The 21,250-nt window shown below is 41.3% G+C and overlaps 2 protein-coding genes across 4 annotated transcripts; both read right to left on the minus strand.

The window, feature by feature from the left end:
• Positions 1–424: 424 nt before the first annotated feature.
• On the minus strand, positions 425–5,017 carry CH25H (cholesterol 25-hydroxylase). 2 transcript variants are annotated; one of them, XM_085229522.1, is made up of 3 exons: positions 4,887–5,017; positions 4,017–4,114; positions 425–1,924 (listed from the first exon to the last, which is right to left on the minus strand). In XM_085229522.1, the coding sequence occupies exon 3, from the start codon at positions 1,806–1,808 to the stop codon at positions 984–986; it is 825 nt and encodes a 274-aa protein (XP_085085648.1). In that variant the 5' UTR covers positions 1,809–1,924; positions 4,017–4,114; positions 4,887–5,017; the 3' UTR covers positions 425–983. The 2 variants fall into 2 exon arrangements, with proteins under 2 accessions (XP_085085648.1, XP_003208071.3); XM_003208023.5 differs by lacking the exon at positions 4,887–5,017 and having other exon boundaries at positions 4,017–4,476.
• Positions 5,018–6,555: 1,538 nt separating this feature from the next.
• LOC100551061 (putative lysosomal acid lipase/cholesteryl ester hydrolase) lies at positions 6,556–20,494 on the minus strand. Of its 2 annotated transcripts, none has more exons than XM_003208027.5 (9): positions 19,961–20,490; positions 18,823–18,943; positions 15,298–15,496; positions 14,827–14,936; positions 14,115–14,251; positions 12,511–12,657; positions 11,039–11,110; positions 9,374–9,445; positions 6,556–8,487 (listed from the first exon to the last, which is right to left on the minus strand). In XM_003208027.5, exons 1-9 carry the CDS (start codon positions 20,063–20,065, stop codon positions 8,254–8,256), a joined length of 1,197 nt encoding a protein of 398 aa, XP_003208075.5. In that variant the 5' UTR covers positions 20,066–20,490; the 3' UTR covers positions 6,556–8,253. The 2 variants fall into 2 exon arrangements, with proteins under 2 accessions (XP_003208075.5, XP_085085845.1); XM_085229719.1 differs by lacking the exon at positions 6,556–8,487 and adding an exon at positions 10,283–10,359 and having other exon boundaries at positions 9,396–9,445; positions 19,961–20,494.
• Between the last annotated feature and the right edge of the window lie 756 nt (positions 20,495–21,250).

Here is a 21,250-nt window from a genome sequence, read left to right on the forward strand (position 1 = left end):
CCTCTACTCTGCAGACGCTCTCTTTCTATTCCTTGTAAGGCTTTTACGTGCTAGTGCTAATTAATTGGTTGTTTGTGAAGGACTGATGCAGGGAATGTTCCTGTTCATTAAGGGGCTGCTTAATGTTCTGCTCTCACACTGTAAGCTTAGTGAAAATAATTCAAGCTTCCCCAAGATGTTATAATGAATTTTCACCCTGACTTTTAAAATGCATTATTCAATATTCTGTTTCTCCCAAATCAAAATTTATCTAAACATAATACAATTCTGAAGAAAAAAAAGTATTTGGTTTACTTTTGAAATAAATTGACAATATTTTAAGGAGAAAACCCTACCTCTAAAACTGAATTAAACTACACCTATGAAAAAGGTGTCACATATATTCATAATATGAACAGAAAAATGAATAACATGAAACGTAACATAATTTTAATGGAAGGAAGGACCATATTTATTTAAAAACAGAAGGAACATCAAGATTTAAAATACAAATGTCAAAATTATTGCACAGTCAGCAAATGAGTACTGATTGCCTGGCAGCATTTTTTTACAACATCAGTGTGCAATAACATGATCCAGCAGGTTCAGCTCCACAAAATCCATGCTGTGCACCTTCTCTGTTTACATCATAAATCATCTTAGAGCAGTAAAATATTTTTTTCTGGTGTATGTATAAACATCATACAGTAAAACAATAAATGCTTTATGAAAGCTAGAAAGAAGAGAGAACATCTCTTTACACTTCCCTTACTTTGACTCAAACAAACTCAAGTAACAGATATTTACTATCCCTTTTGCAGTCATTTAACATAGGAAGTTCCAAGTATACAAACAAATATATATATTAAATGGATTTGTTATAAATAGCCATAGACTTTATAAGTAGCTTCAAATATACAATCTTCTGTGTAGCTTTGAAAAATTAATGTCCCAGCATAGTTTATCAACAAAAAATTCATCCACAGGCAAATAGGCAAATATTCTTAATTAGGATGTGACTCTGTGTATGTCCCAAAGAGTCTGTCCCAGTGGGTGAAGTAAGGAGCATAGTTTGACTTGAATTTCAGATGATGGAGATCATGATGCGGTGCTCCTCCGTACCAACCGAAAGGCACAAGTCGGTGAGTTGACCACGGAAGGTCATATCCCGAATGGTCCTCCACTGACAACCAGATGTTGACAAGGAAGAAAATCATTTCTGTCAAAGGATGACATCCAAGGAGGAATGGATTGATGGCAGCAAATAATCCCAGTGACAGCAGTTCCCATACGCTGGAATACTGCGTGGTAAGAGCAAATGTCGATACGTGCTTGTGATGCACCTTGTGGATGGTCTTGTAGAGCCAAGGCACCCTGTGATGAAGCAAATGCCACAAGAAATATTCGAAATCAAACAGAAGCAGGCAAACTCCTACTTGCAGCAGGACCTGAGGCAGCTCTGGAGCTATCACCGGTAGATTCGTTGGTTTCCAGTACCAGTGAAGAAATGTCACTGGGAAAATCCACACAACATGGTGATACACACTCTGAATAAAGCAAGGCACCATCATTCCAAGAGTTGGATAGTTCTGTGGCTGGATTTTGTATTTTCTCAAGTTTGGCAGTCTAGTGCTTAAAAAGTCCAGTGCAATATAAGGAAGACAGAAAGCCATGTACGCTGTAAAAGAAAACAACACTGGAAAAAACGGTGACTTGATTAATGTCTCTTTTGCTCTGACAAAGTCCCAAAGAAACTGGAGGCACAGCCTATCCAGCTGTCTCTCCATCGTGCAGCTGAGCAGCACTCTGTCCGGCAAGCTGCAGTTCATGCTGATTGCAGTCTGAGGCTCCGTAAATCCTGGTAAGCTTTTATCTAGGCTGCTCAGAAGATGACTCCGCCCAGAAACTCCTTATTTAGCTTGGCTTTAAGGAGGAAGTTCCTTTCCTGTATAGAAGTGGTGTAATGCATTACAATCAGAACAGAATTAGCTAGTCAGGTAATCACTGGGGCTCCACAAAAGACTTGCATAGTAGGAAAAATAAACTGAAACGTAGAACTCTCTAACAGTGGAAGGGGGTAAGAATATTTTCCACTCCACTTACTGCATACACTTGAAAGACTGCTGTCTTTTACTCGTTATATTAGCCTTTGCTATCCTTTTGCCTTTATAAGTGAGGAAACTAAAATAGTCTATTATTGACTTTTTTCTGCGACTGCTAAAAAGATGTATATGCACCTAAACTCCAGGTCTGACCCATGGATGTTTAGTGGTTAGTGGAGCTAAACTATAGCTACTATATTCAGACTGGAAGCACAGTGTAGATCTTGTAAGGTTTCAACTTTGTTTTATACCCAAGGGATGATTAAGATGTATGACAATAGGCTACTTTGGACTCATCCTAATCATTCCCTGGATATAAAAGTGGATATAAAAGGCTAAGTGGCACACATCCTAAACATCTCATGGGTATAAAACAGGCTAAGTTGAAACCATGTAAGATCGATACTATGCTTCCAGCTTGCATGTAAGTAGCTGTGATTTATCTCCATCTATTTTTGTGGTCATGTTCTCCTTTAACCACTTGACAAGGCAAAATCCACTTGAATTGACCTAATGCAAAGTTGAGCAAAAAAAACCAAACCCCAACCAAAATATCTCTTAGTTACTGGTAATTTGAGGGATATGATATGGAATTCATCCTTGTACCAAGTATGGTTTCACCTTAGTATCACAGTAACTTAAGGTAAATAAAAGATTCACTGATTAGACCAGTGTCCTCTAAAGGATCTTCCTTTGATCACAGACAAGCGCTGAGCAGAAAAAAGCTAGTGAATTTGAATCTCAGCATTTCTAATTTGCTGAAAGTATTTCAGTGGTAAAAGACAAGAGTTCTTGATTCAACACTACAAGATCACCTCTTCTGTGCTTCTTGAAAATGGCAAACAAAACTTTGAATACTTAGGGAAACAATTTGCCACCAGCTTCCTATGAACTCACCTCTTTTGTAGACACAGCATTTATTCTAATATTGGAAATGAGCTCAGCTTCCTGGATGACTTTATTAGCTTGTTCAGATGATTTTAGATCTTTACAGGTGTAAATGAGAGAGTTTCCTAATTTCTTAATAATTAAGAATAATGAGTTAGCAGAAAAGCAGAACTTTTCTAATCTATGCATGGGTGTTTCCTAATCCTTAAGTTTGTCTTCAGCTTCAGCTATTTCATCTTCAAGAGATTCTGCTCTAAAGTAAACACAAATTTTGCTCCCTCCTTAGACTTCCAGTTTACTGAAACAGTAACATTACTGTCACTTGTGCTATTACTCTGTCAATCGGAAGTTTTATGTTGGAGACAGCTCTGGTACAGCCTTCAAAAACTTTATCTGTTGCACACATGTTTTAGAAATAGACTCAGATTTTCTGCTGATGTGAGACTGTGCTGTTGAATTCAATTAATTCAGGTTGTTGAATGTAGGGAAACTAAAACCCTGTGAGATATTCCAGTCTGATGGATGAGGACCTATATCCAAGAGATTTGTTTCAATCCTGAAAGTATGTTCTCAACTGACCTCCATTTCACAATAAGAACATGAAAAATGCATTTATAACTCAATCACTGTGTAAGATGCAACATTTTCTTCTGAGAGATGTTTTCTGTTGATTTATGCAGTTACAATCAGAAATTAAGCCCCCCAGGCGCAATATGTGATTCTCCATTTTATTAGATTTATGCAAGGACTGATTCTTCTCCATAATATATTCCAAATCTGTCAAAAGGGAGATTGAGGGAAACTGATTAACTGCCCTGAAACACTGTTGCAACTAAGTATTAATGGCTATATGAATTCTCATGAAGTTGTAGGACCAATTACGCCTATCAGCTAAAACTTAAAGAATTGGCATTTTGCCTGCAGATTATGTCATAGGAAAATATTCCTAAATCCCTTAAGGAACAATAACAGAATTTTGCAGCCTTATTGCTAGTACATCCTGTAACATAAAGCACAAACGAGCTGAGGGCTGCAAGCACAGCTTACCTCAGCGACAACCTGCAGCTCCGAGGCAGACAAAGCCACCGCCGCTGTGCCCCATCTGCTGGCGCTCAGGAGGATGAACTCTGCTGTCAAGTTGCACCCTGCTGGGAATTAATTCAGGCTCAGGAAAGCGAATCGCCTTGCATCAGAGACAGCAAATTCTTTTTCTCCAGAAACCGATTTCAAGTTCCTTCGCTTTGCCATCAAAAAGCACTTATTTCGCATATTTTCCTTCCTCTGACTTAGGTTTTCTTGTCAACACAAGGTGAAAAAAAGACGAAGCATACACAAATCCATTCTGTAATTAATTCAACAATACAGCCCTGGCTTTTTTCGCTCAGCTTCCACATGTGTTACAGGACTCTAAATGAGTCTCTTAAAAAGCCAAGACTGCTGCTCTGGAGTTAGGTTGAAGGGCACATAGCTTGGAATGAGGCCCCGCAAAGGGTCTTAAATAGATTCCACATGAGCACAAGACACAGGCACCCACCCCAGGCCCTGCAGTGAGGTAAACAGCAGAACACAAACAAGTGGTTAGGAAAGCAAGGAAAAGTTAGGAAGAAGGGAAACCGGGATGTGCATGCTGAAACCAATCTCACAGCAGCAGAGGCAAAACCCTTTCTCCCTCCCGCCGGCCTCCCGCTCTCTGGGCAGACAGATGGTTGCTGTACCAGAGCAGAGGCACAGCCCGGTGCAGCCAAGCCCGCTGGCACAGGCGGGTGCTGCAGAGCAGAGAGGAAAACTTAGGACAGTGACAGGGGAGCAGGCGAGTAGCCGCAGAAAACGATGCTAAAGGCTGTTCCTTCTCTCACTTTAAAACAACTAATTAAGCTGGAATCACACTGAAGCTGAAGCCTTCGCACGTGGACTCACCTTGCTGCAGGAGCCCGGTGCGAGGAGCCCGCCCCGCCCGCTGCCCGCCTGCCGCCCCCCGGCCGGGACGGCCGCCCGGCTCTGCTCGGCCCTGCGAGGGCTGCGGCGGCCGCGCTGCGCAACGGCGCCACCCTGCGGAGCCTTCCGTCAACGGCTGCCGGCTGGAGCGGCTCCCGCCTGTGGAAGCGCTCCTGGGACAGCAAAACGCTCGGCAGGGGGCGGCGACTTCACGAAGTTGGGAGGCGTAGATCTTTGTCACAGATGCGGCAGGTTAATTGGAAAGAAAGGGCTTCGCTTATTAACGTCTTTTTCAACTTGTAGACTGTTCGTGTTTTGGTATATTGAGAGTCAAATCCTGGAGGTGAATCTAGAGAAGGGACAAGAGCCACTACTTCCTGCAGCCCCTAACACCGGGCTTCCTGGTGTGCTGCATACTTGAAGATCCCTCCTGCACACATTTCTTTCCTGTCTGGATGAAAATCTTCAGCTCAGCCTACTTTTCTTAACAGAACGAGCAGGTTTTCCTAATCTGAATATTTCCGTACCAATGTTCCAACCCCTGTGTGCCCATCTGTACTGCAGATCGGGGAGCGGCAGCCCAGGACTGTGCATGCTGCTCACACACAGACAGGTCAGTGAGTCTGACGATCCATGAGCTGCACAGGGACCGCTGTCTCCAGCTTCCTGCCGTAGTTGGCTCACATCACCAAATGTCAGTGGAAGGTGTCCTATGCTCTCTGTCAGCTTTTGTATTATTTGAAGCTTATGTTTCAGCCAATCTTCAATATCACTGTATGAGAAAAAATGGTCTGTAGAACAGGCATCAAGTACACAAGATCTGCTTTAAAAAGTGCAGCATTCAGTATTGCTGTTCTCCATCACATTCAGCGGTGTTATCTTGCATGTCTCTTTCCATTGACAGTGCTTCTCCAACTTTGTCTTATGCAATGCTTGTAACTAGCAGGCCGGGGACAGCACAGCAGCTCCCAATTTCCACAGACATCCCTGCTCCAGCAAAGGAGAGAAGGTCCAGAATGGCTTTGTTTAAAGCCATTTCACTTCAATTATTCTGGTTTTATTTCCAGGCACACAGGAATTCTAACAAATAACAAAGCTGGCAAAACACAGGATTTAAAACACCCTGCTATCTTGACTGCACATCTACTGCATTCAGGATGGACAGAAAGGTATGGCCTGATCTTATTTATTACTGATGCTTGGCATTCACGTCAAATTCACCAAGAGAAAGATTAGTTCCCTGTTGTATAATGTGGTTGCATGCTATTTATGAGATTACCAGACACTCAGTTAAGCAATCTAATTACCCAAGGTTTAAGAATGTGATACAAGAAGCTTTTTACCACGTCGGTATTTTAAAAGAAACTCTTAACCTGCAGGCTTAGGGAACAACTAAGCAGTTGAGCAGTTATTTATAGTTTGTACTTTATCTAAAAGTCTCAGAAAAGTCTTCTGAAACAATATAAATGGCCCTTTATGTTTAGGCAAAGCCCCTCTGATGACAAAAGTAAAATGGAAGTTCTACTCTTTTATTGTACTTGTTTTATGAATGAATAGTTGTGAGAATAGACTTGGCTCTCTGCATTCTCTGCCACAAAGGTCCACATGCATACATGAAACAAGAAGTCAAACAGATCACATCACTCCGAACTCTGAGTAGGTCTCTCACATTTATTGAAATATCTCAAGTTTAATGAACGTAACACACATTGCTCTTGCCATCATACCATCACAGCTGCAGAGTTAGTCAATTGGGATTCCTACAGTCTTTCTTTCAGCACATCAGTGTGAAGCAAATGTAGCTGCTACAAATACGAAGCAAACTTAAAGGTCCTGCTAGGAATCACAACTGAAATACCACAAACCACTTTTTTCTTTAAACAAAGCCTGACTCCCTGAGACTGAATTAGGAGTAAAAAAACAAAACAAAACAAACCCTAATTTATGGCTTCTTGTGTGGTTTCCTTTTTCCAATTAAAAAAAAAAAAAAAAAGAGGCTGCCTCAGTTTAAAGTGTACTATTTTCTATACCATATACAAAAGGCAGTTCTTTCTCTTAGGATTACAGAGATCTGGAACAAACTCCAACTATGGCACAGAAATTACCATCTGGACTGAGGTAACATGACTCATGTCAGTATGAACTGATGATTGTTCATACATCTCCATTAGGCATGAAATTCAGAGGAACCAAAGTTCTCTGCATAGTCAATGGAAAGAGCAAGGCACCTATACCAGAGACAATTATAGCTCCACAGTCAGGCCTCTAAAGCAAATGTGAATTCTCTGCCCCCACTGAAGGGGGGCTTAGCCCCATTGTGATGTAGAAACAGACAACTGGAAATTGACATAAATACTGCCAGGCTTCACCAGCCTATTTTATAGTTCCTGAACACAATGGTGGCAAGCACCATACAACCAGCTAAAAAGTAAACAGACTTTCAAAGCTGCAGATGATTAGGGAGAAGAGTCCGTGCAAAATAAGTTGCTCAACATATAGAATTAATACATTGGCCCTTCCCTGACCAGAAGTATAGTGGCAGGGGGAGAGTTTTCTAGTGGTCAGTGCAAATAAAACACAAATGTTTTATGTCATTCTCTTAGTAAGTCACAACCTATTCACAAAGATAAAAGTGGTGTTTTTTTTTATTATTCCTTTTAACTGCTTCTTCTGTTCTAGGAATCAGCAAGGGCAAGTAACAATCCTTATCCATAGCTATTACGTGGAACATGGAAACCTTCAGTGATGCTGTGTGATTAGTGCATTTTTCTTGATTTCCAATTGACAGTGGTGATCTTCTATGACTTCAAGACAATTCTTCTTGGCAATATTGAAAAAGGAAGTCATCTGATGTAGCTAACTTCTGAATAATGGCTAAAATAACACATCAGGAAGTCACTAAGTGCTTTTTGAAGTACCAGCATCAAATGGGGTCGCTGCAGTACAAGGAGTACTTCTGAAAGGTACTCAGAAATGGCAATGTAGTAAGAAGTGGCAGCGTTTTACACAGAGCAAAACACTTCTAAATTCTCAAGTTCTCTGGTACTCAGTGGATTATTTTATCTTTAGACATAACTAAATCTATACACAAGATGTGTGCAAAGTTACACTGCTTGTTTTTTGATCTTGTACCACTGTGTGCAAAATCAGCAGGTTAGAATGAGGATTTTTGCAAGAGAGAAAAATAATACTGAGGAAAAAAAAAATCAAATATGAATCCCATTCAGTAGTCATTGCTGGCATTTTAAAAACACAACATAAATAAGCAATGTAGCGTTATTGCCAGAAAAGCAAATGCTCCAGAAAGGTGAATTTCTGGTGAACTAATACTCTGAAATACAATGCTGGTTTACAAATACTTCCTCATCATGTTAATCATTTCATTATACATGCGGTGAGGTGCATCAAGGCCCCAGATGAAATCCAAGTGTTCCCATTCTGGAATGTGTTTGTGGTAAACCAAGTTTGTGATCTGAGTTAGCAGCATGGCAACATCCTTTGGGTCTGCCAGCAAGTCCTGTCCACCAGTCCATACAGCAGTTGGTACAGTCATCTCTTTTACTTTGTAGAAAGGGGGAGTAGACTGAGGGACAAAAAATAGAAACAAAAGCATTAGAAAGAACAAGTCTCTAGGGCAGTACTAAACTGCAGTACTAAACTGCAGCATAATACTAGTAACTGTAAAGATATGTCAGATTCTGACTTTCTCTTTTGTTTTTGGACGGCCAGAGATGTAGATGGAATCCTGACTTTCAAGAAAAAAGGTAATTCCAAAGTGTTCTGCAATATTATATTATGCACAGCAGTAAAAATGTAGCTTGGAGAGCCTGCAAGCCAGGAAGGTAACACTGAGACTGAGACTTCTGAGACTTCTCACTGCCTATTTCATTCAAGAATTTCTAAACTTGAATCAGACACCAAAAGTGATAGCTCCTCTGGAAGTACAATACTGCAGTATTTTTCAGTCACTAAAATGACAAGTGGCGAAATATTTTTAGTACTATACATAGCAATTCAGAAACAAACACAACTGAAGATTAAGAAGCTGAGGACAAGCAATACAAATGAACTTACAGTATGTCCCTTCTTGTGAGAAGTACACTGGGATTTCATGATGTAGGCAGAATCTTAATTAAATCTTAACAAAAGGATGACCTTCAAGAAACGCTTGCCACCACAACTTCATATTGGAGCATGGACTCCATAATGATTTAGGACAACCTCAGAGCTCTATGGCTCTGTGTTTCTTGATTGTGGGTTTGGTGGTTGTTTTTTTGTTGTTGTTGTTTGTTTGTTTTGGAGGGGGAGAAGCTTGTGGTTTATTTCTTTATTTTTGAAAAGAATCTCCAGCCTGGTTACTGGACAACACCATTTAGAACACAATATAAACGGAGCACCTTGAATGAGTGCCCAAAGATTTGTTTTTGTGACACTCAAAAATTTTAAACAGATCCATGAAAAGTATCTACCTGGTTGTAGTGAGCCATATTTGCAGCCTTGCTTCCCCAGTCATAAGCTTTGAGTTCCCCAGATTTCACAGCCTAGAAATGAACAAACATTCACACACACATTGAAAATCCAAAAAACTTTTATCAAAAGGATTTAAAAAAAAAAAAAAAAAAAGACTATCTGCTGGAGAACTGGCAAAGGCAGATCACACACAAGACACTGAAATGCCAAGTACTAACAAGGACAAGGATCACTGCTTTGCCACACGTCTTGGGAGTTGGAAACATTAAGATGCAATAGCAACAGACCACAGACTGTCATAACGACAGAAGGAAAGACTAAGAAAAACAGTTTTCAGTATCCAAAGCCAGGATGTGACAACTTTATGCTTACTTCTGAAATGATTGCATAGTTGTCTAAACGTACCAGGTCTGCTCCAAAAGTAATGCCCCTATATTATTATTTTGAGCCACAGTGTCAGAGTCAGGTGGTACAGAAGCAGAGGTTGAACCCTTCCACCAGTATTCTATTACTGTTTGTTGCCGAGAGACAGATGGCAACAGAGGGGCAGTCTGACACAATGGCACCTGAAGCAAAGATGTATCACTGAATTCCTCCACGCAGAAAAAAAATGGCACCTATTGACATCCCTTGATGCTTGCTGAATGTTTCTGGAGACCAAACAGTGGATGTGAACACAGTGAGGCAGTTGGGTGGCACATTTTAGCAGTGACAGCAACAGTGTGTCACCTCCACTAGTACAGACGTTTACAAATGCAGTATGCATGCTCTTGTTAATTGCTGGCAAAAATGCATAGCTAATGGTGGTGACTATGTTGGAAAATAGCTGAGAATTTGCTCTATCAGATAGTGTTATTGTACTTCTTGCATCTTTTGTCATTTCCATGGAAATAAGTAGAAGGTATTACCTTCACGGCAACCTACATGAATACAGTAGTGAACCTTTATTATGAAGTCCACTCTGATTTAACATCATTTCCCCTCTCTGGAAAAAAAAAAAAAAAAAAAAAAAGTGTTCACAGATTTCCTTCTGTTCAACACTCAACCACTGTATACAGTGCAACAGATCACTTCTGAATGGATGAACAAGTCCAGCTACAAGATCAAACACAGCAATGATCACTGCTTCCATGACAGTCTCCTCTTGTTTGCCAGCATATAGCTGGGCCTGCTGAGCAGCACAGCAGCATCATAGGCATGAAGTAACTGTGCTCTAAGGTGAAGTACAAAATATACTTAAAAAAAACAACAAAAAACAACCCAACCATAAAATAAAACCAAACAATATAGTTGAATATAAAGCCAGCTGCTCTTCCCTGGTTAAAAATATAACTTCTAGTCAAAACAAGGCTTGTTGAAAGGCAAGCAAATATTTGTTACAGCATCTCCCTGAGTTAAGTCATTCCACTTGTATTGTTTATTGGCCTAAACTGCTTAACATCAGCATACTTTTACTGAGATAGGGAAGAGGGCTCATCACCATAAGGTCAATATCAAAGCAGCTGCAGTGAACAGCTGCTGTTCTGACTATTAACAGTTCCATAATTTCATAAAGGCTATGCTGCATACCTACATAGAAATTTTATTCCACTTAAATATCAGGGGGTGTCAGTATTCCACAGGCAAGCTAGAGTCATGAACACTTTAGATTCTGAAAACTCTACCTGGCTCCAGTGGATCATGTTTTGTACAGATGTCCCTGCAGGGCAATGCGATGAGTACACATCCACACGGCTCTGCAACAAGATAGTTAACACAATTTACACTTCACAGCACAAAGATTCTACCTATTATTGCTTCTGGAACAACTAACGCAAAATTGACAATTCTTCTTAGAACTACTCTTAAAAAAAAAGAAATTAAAGAAAACACCAAGCACCATACAAACAGGTGAGGTAAAAGTTTCATATGTACTGCAATTGACTGCATAATTTAACTCATTTTTAAACGTAATATTGACATACCTAATTATTCTTATATAGCTAGAGCACCTTTCAAAAAATGCTATAATTGTAAGAGTTGGGAACACATTAAATATTTACATGGACCTTCAGAGAAAAATCAGAGTTACTCACATCTAAATGAGTACCTGTCAATTAACAATGACTCAAAGCATCATACACCTTCAGTTTAAAAGTATACTATATCCAGGGGAAACTAAGTATCCTGAAATTAAAAATATACAGTTTTAATGCTGACAAATACATATGTCTTGGGCAAGAAAATATAAAAAAAACTGCACCCTGGAGTTGACATACAAAGTGCATTTTCCACACACGGTGAGCGGTGACAAAAGTAACACTAATTCCATCTCACTCCAACCAAAGACATCCTCTGCCTCCTTCTACCGATGGGTAATCTGATACCAGCTTCTGCTGCTGTCAAGGACATAGAAGCATTTAAAAAGGAGAACAAAAAAAAATACACACCAATTGCTGTTAACTAAATAAGATGGAAGTTTTCACTGAGATGGTTATTAGGTGCTGGCAGGGGCTGCCCAGAGAATGAATGCCCCATCCCTGGGGGTGTTCAAGACCAGGTTGGATGGGTCCCTGGGCAGCCTGATCTAGTGACTAGCCTGATTCAGTGGTTACTTCAGTCCCCCCCTGCAGCAGGGGGACTGGAACTAGATGCTCTTTGAGGTCCCTTCCAAGCCAAGCCATTCTATGATACTATGAACAAAAAGTTATACGGACAAGCCCTGTGCAACTAGGACCAGAGATGAAGTCATCAGCAGGGATGGACATTGGCCCCAGAGAAAACAACTGCACATGTCCACCAAGAGACCAGAAAACTTCAGTAGTATCACTGAAAGTGGTAGAAAGTGATACCTTTATTCCTCTCATCTTTTGAAGTTGAATGACATTCCTGCTCCATCACATTCATTTCTTTTACCTACTGCTCCAAAATTCCTAAAATAGTTTATTTTAGCTTCTCAGTACCTTTTAAAAAAGATAAATTCTATCCATTCCAACTGGACAATTACATCTACACCAAGCAAATATATACATCTTCGCTTCGCATAACAAAGGCATTATTTTTTAATTACATGTAAAGAACAATTGGTACAGCAAAACAGTCAATATCGTGTTAAGAGTTTGCAATAACTTCACTGTTAAAAGACATCAAAACATACCATATTCAAGTTTCTCTCATTAAAGCCACACAGAAGAAAGAATACATTGCCACAAAGGTCATCAAGTATTCTGTGGGTGCAAACATGGGTAGCAAGCCACTTCAGCCAAAAATTCTGAGGAAGGAATTGCTTCTTTCCAAACAAGTTCTACAAGATAACAAACATAGCACAGACATGTAACCGAACTGAATCACCTGGTTTTAGTTTTAATACTAAAAAATCCTTAGGGTAATTATTTCCATTTGCACTGGTGACAGTAAGTTATATTAAAAAACGAAACAAAACAAAACAAAAAAAACACACACAAAAAACCCTACCTCCTTATCAACCTTGTTTACAGTCCTATGGGAAGGTCAGAGTTAGTGCTTCTGCTACAAACAATGCAGTGAATTACCACCCACAAAACGTATGTGGGATTTGGGACAATGATGGAATTGCAAGTCTCCTCTCAAATTCAATTCATTTTTAAATTCAATATTTTTACAGGAGTACTATAGAGTTTCTTGTTATCAGAATCATTTAAGGCTAAGCTGCACCTGCTAATGTGAAATGGCCTTGTACTTTTATGACTCAAAGACAGGAATTTGCAAGAAAAACAAGCTGCATGAGCTGTTGTGGATACTTCCTCTTGTTAGTTCCAAAATTTTAAAGTGGCCCACTCAGTACTTCCTTAGAAAGTGATACAGCGTTTTTAAGAATGTGACTGACCCACAAGTTTGTGGCTCTCATGTATTTGTGCAATCCAGTTTTTTTGTTGTTGTTGTTTTTTGTTTTTTGGTTTTTTTTTTTTTTTGCAAGTCACCATGAGAGTCAAGCACAACACAAGCATCTGCACAGGGCACTGATCAGCTACTCCTTCTCACATAAAGTTCATCACGATTGTTAGTACCACTTATACGCTAGCTGCTTTTGGTGCAGGAAACTAATAACGCATACAAGGATGCACTAAACCGGTACAAGGTTTTATCTCCAAGGACAACCAGGTGTGCATGGGAATCGCCACAGGTGGTATAAAGAAGTGATCATTAAAAATGACACACAGGAGGGTGTTCACAATGTTTGACTCCAAGCGCTGACTGCAGCCTGCCAGTCCGCCTACATTCCCTTTACTGTTAATGGTGGAAGATAAACTCTAGAAGATGACTAATAACATCTAAATAAAGCTGCTGCACATCATCACCCTCTGATGGATCTTCCTCCTGTACTTAATAGTTATTGTGAAATAAATCTGTTAAAGTTCATGACAATTCAAGAAGTATACTATGTATAGCTATCACATGACTCTCCTATAACAGAAGAGCTGTTATATTATTCCTTTAGCCTAAATTCCAGAAATATAACACCAAAACAAGCATTATTTTATTCCACCTAAGATGTTTTACTTGTAAGGTACACAATATCACCAATGCAAACTATATCATTAGACAGTAGTAAAACCAGAGAAGTCACTGCTGACTTGTAGAGCATTACTGTGGAAAAACTGGCCCAGTGTTCCTGTGGAACATGCTAATCTCTAATCCACAGCTATTAACATTCTTTGTTATACTGTTTTCAGCCAGAGACACTCTTCCTTTGGCTTAAAATATGAACATGAAAAAACAAACCTTGATAAGTAGATCAGGAAACGCTCCCAACTTTGTCAGAGGGCTAGTGGCAAACTTGACTGTAGCTACTGGTGCCAAGGCAAAGAACATTTTTATTTTTTTGGCCAGCTTTGGCAAAGTTGAAAAAGCAATGAAAGCTGCAAATAATAAAAGAATAATTAACAAACATCATCACTGAAACACAACAGACAAGAATTTCATGTGGAGGTGATTTTACAAAATCTAAGATGTGTGCAAAAGCTTTTAGATCAATAGTGTGACTATTTTCTGTAAGATCAGAAGGATTTCTTCTCTTCTGAAAATAAAAAGTTGGTGCTGAGTAACTCAATATTCTTCTTTTTATTTGCAGGTCTAAAAGCACTTGATGCAGGCCTTCCATACAGTAAATATTCCAGAAATGGCAGATTTATTCTACATCTATCTAATGATTCTACATTATTATGTGTAGCTTATCAAAATACATATTTCAGTAGGAACTGTACTGAATCTGTAACTTCATTTTCTCATTTCAACAGCTTCCCACTTAAAGTAAGAACAGAAACATTAATCATTTTCTTCTTAATGATGAATATTTCAGGAAGCAGTCAAAAAACAGATGCTACAGATTTTTTAAAATCTTAAAAAAAAAAATATCATTAAACCATACACATAGAATTTGTCATCATTTCAAACACAGCATTTTCTACTGAATGCATCTTCTCTTCTCACATACCCATGGTGGTGCCCTGTGAATGGCCAACATAAAATAGTTGTTCCTGGCCAGTTTTCTTCAAAATGAAGTCCACAGAAGCTGGAATGTCATATTTAGCCATTTCATCAAAGCTACAAAGCAAAGACAAAATTATCAGAGTGCAATGGTTGCAATAGAGCTTTACTGTATTGAAGACCAACTGTCTGGACATAAAGAAAAGCTTTCTTTGGAAGAAACTGTACACTCTAGTGCTGTCATCATACCAAGAACTGCTGAAAGCAATTTACTGTCCTACTGACCATCTATGAAAGCCATCTCAGGACACAACGCTGACCATAAAACTTCCCTTTATTTCCTCTACATATGTGTCAGGGCACCAACAGAAAGAAAGCATCTTGTACATCCACATCGCAACTGAAACGGCGTGACAGGAAAAGACAGAAACCTGTTCACAAATGGGCACGCTTAGTTTGTCTACAAAGATGAGGATACCTAAAAATCCAGAACTCTTCTTGCTTCACTGTGAAGTGTATATGTTTCCTGGACCAGGTGTTCCCTCTGCTGTTTCCCAGCCATACATCATAGCCTGCGTCTGCTAGCATAAAGCCAAGGCTGTTGTAATCCAAGTTTGTGATCCAGTTGGTGCCATCAGCAAGCAAACCATGCTGCAAAAACACAGCAGGCCTTGGACCTGAAAAACAAAGCATTTATCATAGACTTTCAATTCCATGTTAACAGGAAGCTAAGAAAAATTCAGGTGAATGACAAAGTCTGCTTCAGTTTCTAACTTGGAATATTTCAACTACGAAGCTTAGCAGTACCAATATTGGCCCCAACCAATATCTTTTTGTTACCAAAGCTCTTGGCAGAACCGAAAGAACAATGTGGGTAGACAATTAGGAAGCTTAAGTTTCAAAGGCCTTTCTTCCCTTAATGTAAGTGGCTAAAGTACCACAGAGAATATCCACATGAAATTTAGGAAACTTCTCTCCTGACATCCTACCCTAAAACAGAAAATGACTCCCTTATTCCTGCTTTAATAACTGAAATCCGAGACATGGTAATTTTATCTCAATGCCAGAAATTACTCAGGAATTTAACTTCCTCCAATGATACATCGTTCTACAACAGTCCCAAGTTCACACAGTACTTTCTCCATTGATAAAGTGGACTTAGATCTTTCAGTAGAAACAGTCACAACCAGGTTGTGTTCAGAAAGGTTTGCTATGAGTTCCATAAAGCCAAATCAGCAGTATTTCTCTCCTTGACAGTCTTTTTGTCTGGGAAGGGGGAGCTTTCTGGTGCCTGTTTTTCCCCATTTCATTTAAAAAATAAAAACATTGTGACATAGTGCCCATGCCAAAAAAATAAATCTCCAGCAATGCCAAACAAGCACCCAGGACAGTACAATTCCCACACTAATGTTTTCTATACTGCAGTGATAGTTCATCTCTTTCCGCGTGCAGGATTTTTATGCCTCACATTAAATCTGCTTTCAGTAATGATTAATTCTAGCTTTGTACTTTCTTTTCTTTTACTAAACTCAGATGAACCAACATTTTCTTTTTTTTTTTTTAATTAACATAGAAAGGTGGAAGCTGTTCAAATCCTTCAATGCTTTAATTCTGTCCTCCTGTTAACCACCAGTTTCAGAACTTCTGCCAGTTCCGTTTTCACTTCCTGAAGCACGTGACTTGTGCAATCACAAGACAAACTGACTTCAACAATAATAATTTTTAATCACCTTTGGTCCTAAAAATCCAAAAAGGGAATAAGAAGGGTGGAAACTTAAAAATACCTTTTCCTGTACATAACATTTTGTTCTAATCACACACAACCCCAATTCCAACTGGAAGATACACTTAGAAATATAATCCCTCTTACATTCTTTTACTGTCACATCAACAACTCCTTTCAGTAAAACAGTTAAAACTTCAATAAATCTATACGTGGCCTAAATAAAGTTATTGAAAATATAAATCTGTCCAAAAGAAAGAAGAACTTATTTCAGTGCCATTCTTACCTATGCAATGCAGTTATCTAAGATTTTTAGTTACTACTAAAAATGAAAATCATTGATTTTGGTTTTTTTATGCTCTCCATTCCCCCCCCCCCTTTTTTTTTTCTCCTTTTTTTTTTTAAGCAGAGGAACTGTAGGTTTGTTCCAAAACATCATGTGATCCATAACTCCAAGGGATCCTATTCACATTAAGCAGGTATTGCAAAAGAATTATATACGCTAAGTCAGCAGTAACACATCATTCGTATCTTTCTGGGAAAAGATACCAAGTCTATAAAAACTTAAGATCAACATGAACTTTGAGATCTTCATTCTTCTAAGAGATCATACTTCCCCAAATGTGCTCAGTAATCCTTGTTTTTAAAATTAAAGCACTTTGCAAAACATGAACTTGGGATAGAGGATGTGGCAAGGGGAATGTGGAGAATTCCCACACATCGGGAAACTTCTGTTTGCTTATGTCATAGATGAAAAATTTATGAAAATTGCCATGTTCCAGGCAGCTTTTTCCTGTGGTTTCTCTAAAACTTCAGTACAAAGACACCTGCCAGCTTTGACTGGCTTCACGCACACACTGATCTTTACACACCAACCTTGTGAAAGACAGTGCATGGTGCAAACACCCCAACGCCTGCAGAACCAGCAGGTGAGACTGCTGCCTGGCCTTTAGAAGAGGAGAGGCATTTCCCATAGTCTTGTTTGCACCCACAGCTAAAGGACAATCAATTATTTATTATTTAAATGCCCTTTTTTTTTTTTTTTTTTACCTCTCATTGCAAATTTTTTCAGTCGCAAAGGTTCTGAGATAGTCTTTAGGATAGATGCAGTCTGTATGCAAACTAGCTGCTTTTGACAACACATGCAGTTGTCAGTATGACCTTTTCTAAGGGGTGGTGGTATAACCAGTACCAAATTCAGTGACTGCTATTCAGACGCACTTATTTCTGCACACAGAGCAAGACAACAATCCAAAAGCCATCCATCTCTCTTCCTCCACATTTTAGAGCATTCCATCATTCAGTTGCTGCAAAAACCTTTGCTCATACTGCTCCCATAAGTCTCAGCTTATACTTCATTTCTATCACCTGAGCACCCCCTGCACTCCTTCCATGGCTTTAAGCAATCTTATAAACTGTAAAGATTACTGTGAAAGAGTTGTCTGGTGGTTTATGCCAACCACCCTCCCTGTTCTCCATCACATCACATCCATAAAACAAGCTGGTCTGAGCTCACTCCTGCCAATAATCTGCTACATATTCTCATTGCACTATATTTTAAATGTATTCTACTCAAGATGCTCTGAAGTGATTTTCTCTCATTACAATATCTTCCAATTTAAGCAGCTACGTATACAAAATGACACCACAACAGCAGGACTTGTTCTAGCTTGTAACTTGCTGCAAAGGCAGATTCAGTGGTTACAACGAGCAAAATGATTCTTCCCCATTGCCCCAGAAATCAGGAAGTAATTATGTAGTGAAGTTCCCAATGGGAACTCTTATAGTTCAGTTGTATTTCACAAGAAGAGGAATACAAGTCGTGCCTACTTCCGAAAAATATTCAGGCACTTTGAACAAAATACTTTTTAATAAGATTTTTTTTCCAATGTGGTTTGAAACAGTGCTACAATGGTACAGTCAAACTCTTTTCAGGACACTAAATTAATATTTAAAAATGTCTTAGCCCTATTTTCTCCCTGCCAGAAGATCTGGGCCTCTCAGACCATCAAAAACCAAACAATAAAGGGACTGCATTAGTGTCACAAAATGGAAATGCCAGGAATAGGCAGCTTTCTAACTCCTTCACCCTTCCCTCACTGAAGTCAGTCTAAATGCACCTGAGCCATTCTGGCCATGACATTCAGCAGTCACAGGTTACAGTTTGTAATCTTCTGAGTGATTGTAGGAGCAGAAGTTCCGTCAAACTTTTTTCTTTTTTTATAAAGCATAGAACTTTTCCACGCTTTACCGTTTTTTCCAAGTGGAAATAAATCTTACCTTTGCTCTGTCCCAGATCTTTTCTTCCATAAGGAATTCTGTTAACAGAAAGAATGTACCCATCTTCTGTTATCACTTCATACTCCTCACTGGGGTATCCCCTGAACGTGATAATTTGACTCTGAAGAAACAGAAGAAAGAAACTTGGAGCAACTCCCAGCCTGCTTAATTCCTTAACACGCTCAGAGAACCCCAGGCTCCTTCCCAACAGCAAGGTGAAATTACAGGATGCAGCAGGAGTATGCCATAGCCATCCCTCCACCCACCACAGACAGGTTTCTTCTGAGACCTACGCCAGGCAGGAGCCTGCCGGAGTACAAGCATTAACCCAGGGACCTGGGAGAACTTACTCGCACTGTCCCCCTGCACTGTCACAGCTTTGTTATAGTGCAAAAGATTGCAGCATCGAAAAGGGGATTTTTGAAACAGGGCAAAGCTCTGAGACAGAAATGGTAGGCAAAAAGTGACATTTCAACCTTGGTCATTCCCTGATTCTATGATTTTCTCTCAAGAAAAATAGCATCTTCCAAAAACAAACAAGCACTGCAACACCTGGTACCACAGCAGCATGCAGAGGATTAGAAGGAAGGAAGAAGCCTGCGTGGGCACTGGCACAGGTGCTGCAGGGCAGTGTCACAGCACAGAGCCTGGAGTTCATGCAACGCTCAGACACCGGCGTTGGTTCTGAGAGATGCTGCATGGAGCCAGGAGCAGCGCGCTGCTCGCGGGACACTTCCAACCCGGGGCATTCTACAAAGAGTTCACCTCTCTTCGGAAGGGAAGGACAGAACAGGAAGGCAAGCAGCCGTCGCTGCAACTACGGGAAGACGGCACGAGCATTATGTACATTATAGAACACGCTCTTTTCTAGCAAAACCCACACAGCTAGCTCAGAAGTCAAAGAGAGATCGACTGCAGGCATCAGGGGCCGAAGCAGGATTCGAAGGAGAGATGCAGGGCACCGGGGCTGGCAATAGCCGATGCCACCGTCCCGGAACCATACGGCACAACACACCTCTGAGCTGGCACCGCCGCCGTACAGAGGCTGCAGCCCCAGCAGCGCTGCCGGCCCAGTTCTCCCCCGAGCTACAAACCGCCCCGCTCCAGCGGCGTTCCCCCGCCCCGCGCCACAACTCACGATGTTCATGTTCGTCTCGGGGTCCACGTTCCTTCTCCCGACAGCGAACGCGCACGGAACGACGACGCCGTACAGCACCACGGCGGCAGGCAGCAGGCCCCGCATCCTGCCAGGCTGGGGGAGGCCCGACGCCGAGACAGCCGTGTAAGAAAACGGCCCCGCCGCGGGCTTATGTTCCTCCTCCGCCGAGCCCCGCGGCCGGCACGGGACCGCGTGACAGGGCGGGGGCGGACGCCCGCTGACAGAGCGAAGACGGGGCTGCGCAGCCCCGGGCGGCTGAAGGCGCGCGGCCGGGCCGGGCGTGTCCCGCGGCCCTCACGCCTCCCCCTGGCCACGGAGCCGTCCGCTCACCGACCCGCGGCGGGAGAAGGGAGAGGGGCCGGCGACGGCGCTCAGGCCACGCGGCGCGGCCTATCGCGGCCCGAGGGGCGGGAGCTCGCCCGGGGGAGGCGGCCGCGCTGCTCCGCGGCGCTGCGCTGAGGGGCCGCGCCGTGCCGTAGCTCTGCGCCCTCCCTACACGCCGCCCCTCACCGGCTGCGCGACCTTGGGCGGCGTGATTCAGCGCTTCTCGGCAGCTGCGTGGGAATTTTCCACCCATCCCCTGAACTCACTTTTTAAAAACTCTTTAGACTGAAACTGCACGAATGCCCCCCGCCCCGCCCCACATGTGCGCAGGTTTCTGCCTCGATGACCGTTCAGCCCTCCCGCAGTCCCGTCCCCATCCGCGGGCACTCCGTGGCCGTTCCTGAGGGCTTCGAAGCATTGCATCCAGCACAGTTATCCTCTTACAAAGAAAAGATCATCTATCCATCATCGTTGAACACAATCTAAATATATCAAATCTGATACAAGCAGGCTTGAATTACATGCAGGTGCACAGTTCCAGCAGCTTGCTGCCAATCTGGTCCATCCCGGTGCTCTGAGGCAATGAGCTGGCAGCATATGTAATATCTGTCATGTCCCAGAGCCTGTGGTCAGGCAGCGTGTGGCCATGCTTGCAAAACTTGGACCACATACAGCCCTGAAGTACAAACATTCACATCACTTGCACATATAATATCCTTGGGATAATACTGAAACCTGAAATAAAATACATAGTAGCAGAGCAGTAATGTGTCAAGAAAGCAAGTGTTTATTTAGAGGGCGTGAAGATTTTCATTGGATCTTTTGCTTTCAGAAGTACCACGCGGGGGGCCACATCCCCACACAGCACAAAGCTGTGATGTGGGCCTGGCACAGGACAAACCAAACCCAGAGCTAACTCACTGTCAGCTCCTCTCTTTGAGAGCA

The sequence above is a fragment of the Meleagris gallopavo genome, chromosome 8 (assembly GCF_905368555.1).
Source record: "Meleagris gallopavo chromosome 8, MGAL_WU_HG_1.1, whole genome shotgun sequence".
NCBI classification, from domain to species: domain Eukaryota; kingdom Metazoa; phylum Chordata; class Aves; order Galliformes; family Phasianidae; genus Meleagris; species Meleagris gallopavo.

Bases quoted from the DNA above. Each gene is read 5' to 3' on its own strand.
- CH25H (XM_085229522.1), bottom strand. From the start codon at position 1,808: ATGAACTGCAGCTTGCCGGACAGAGTGCTGCTCAGCTGCACGATGGAG.
- LOC100551061 (XM_003208027.5), bottom strand. From the start codon at position 20,065: ATGCGGGGCCTGCTGCCTGCCGCCGTGGTGCTGTACGGCGTCGTCGTT. The intron at 14,252-14,826 runs GTATGTGAGAAG...TATTATTTGCAG, and splicing joins TTCACAGGGCACCACCATGG to CTTTCATTGCTTTTTCAACT. The intron at 12,658-14,114 runs GTTTGTTTTTTC...GTTATCTTGTAG, and splicing joins TTCCTGATCTACTTATCAAG to AACTTGTTTGGAAAGAAGCA.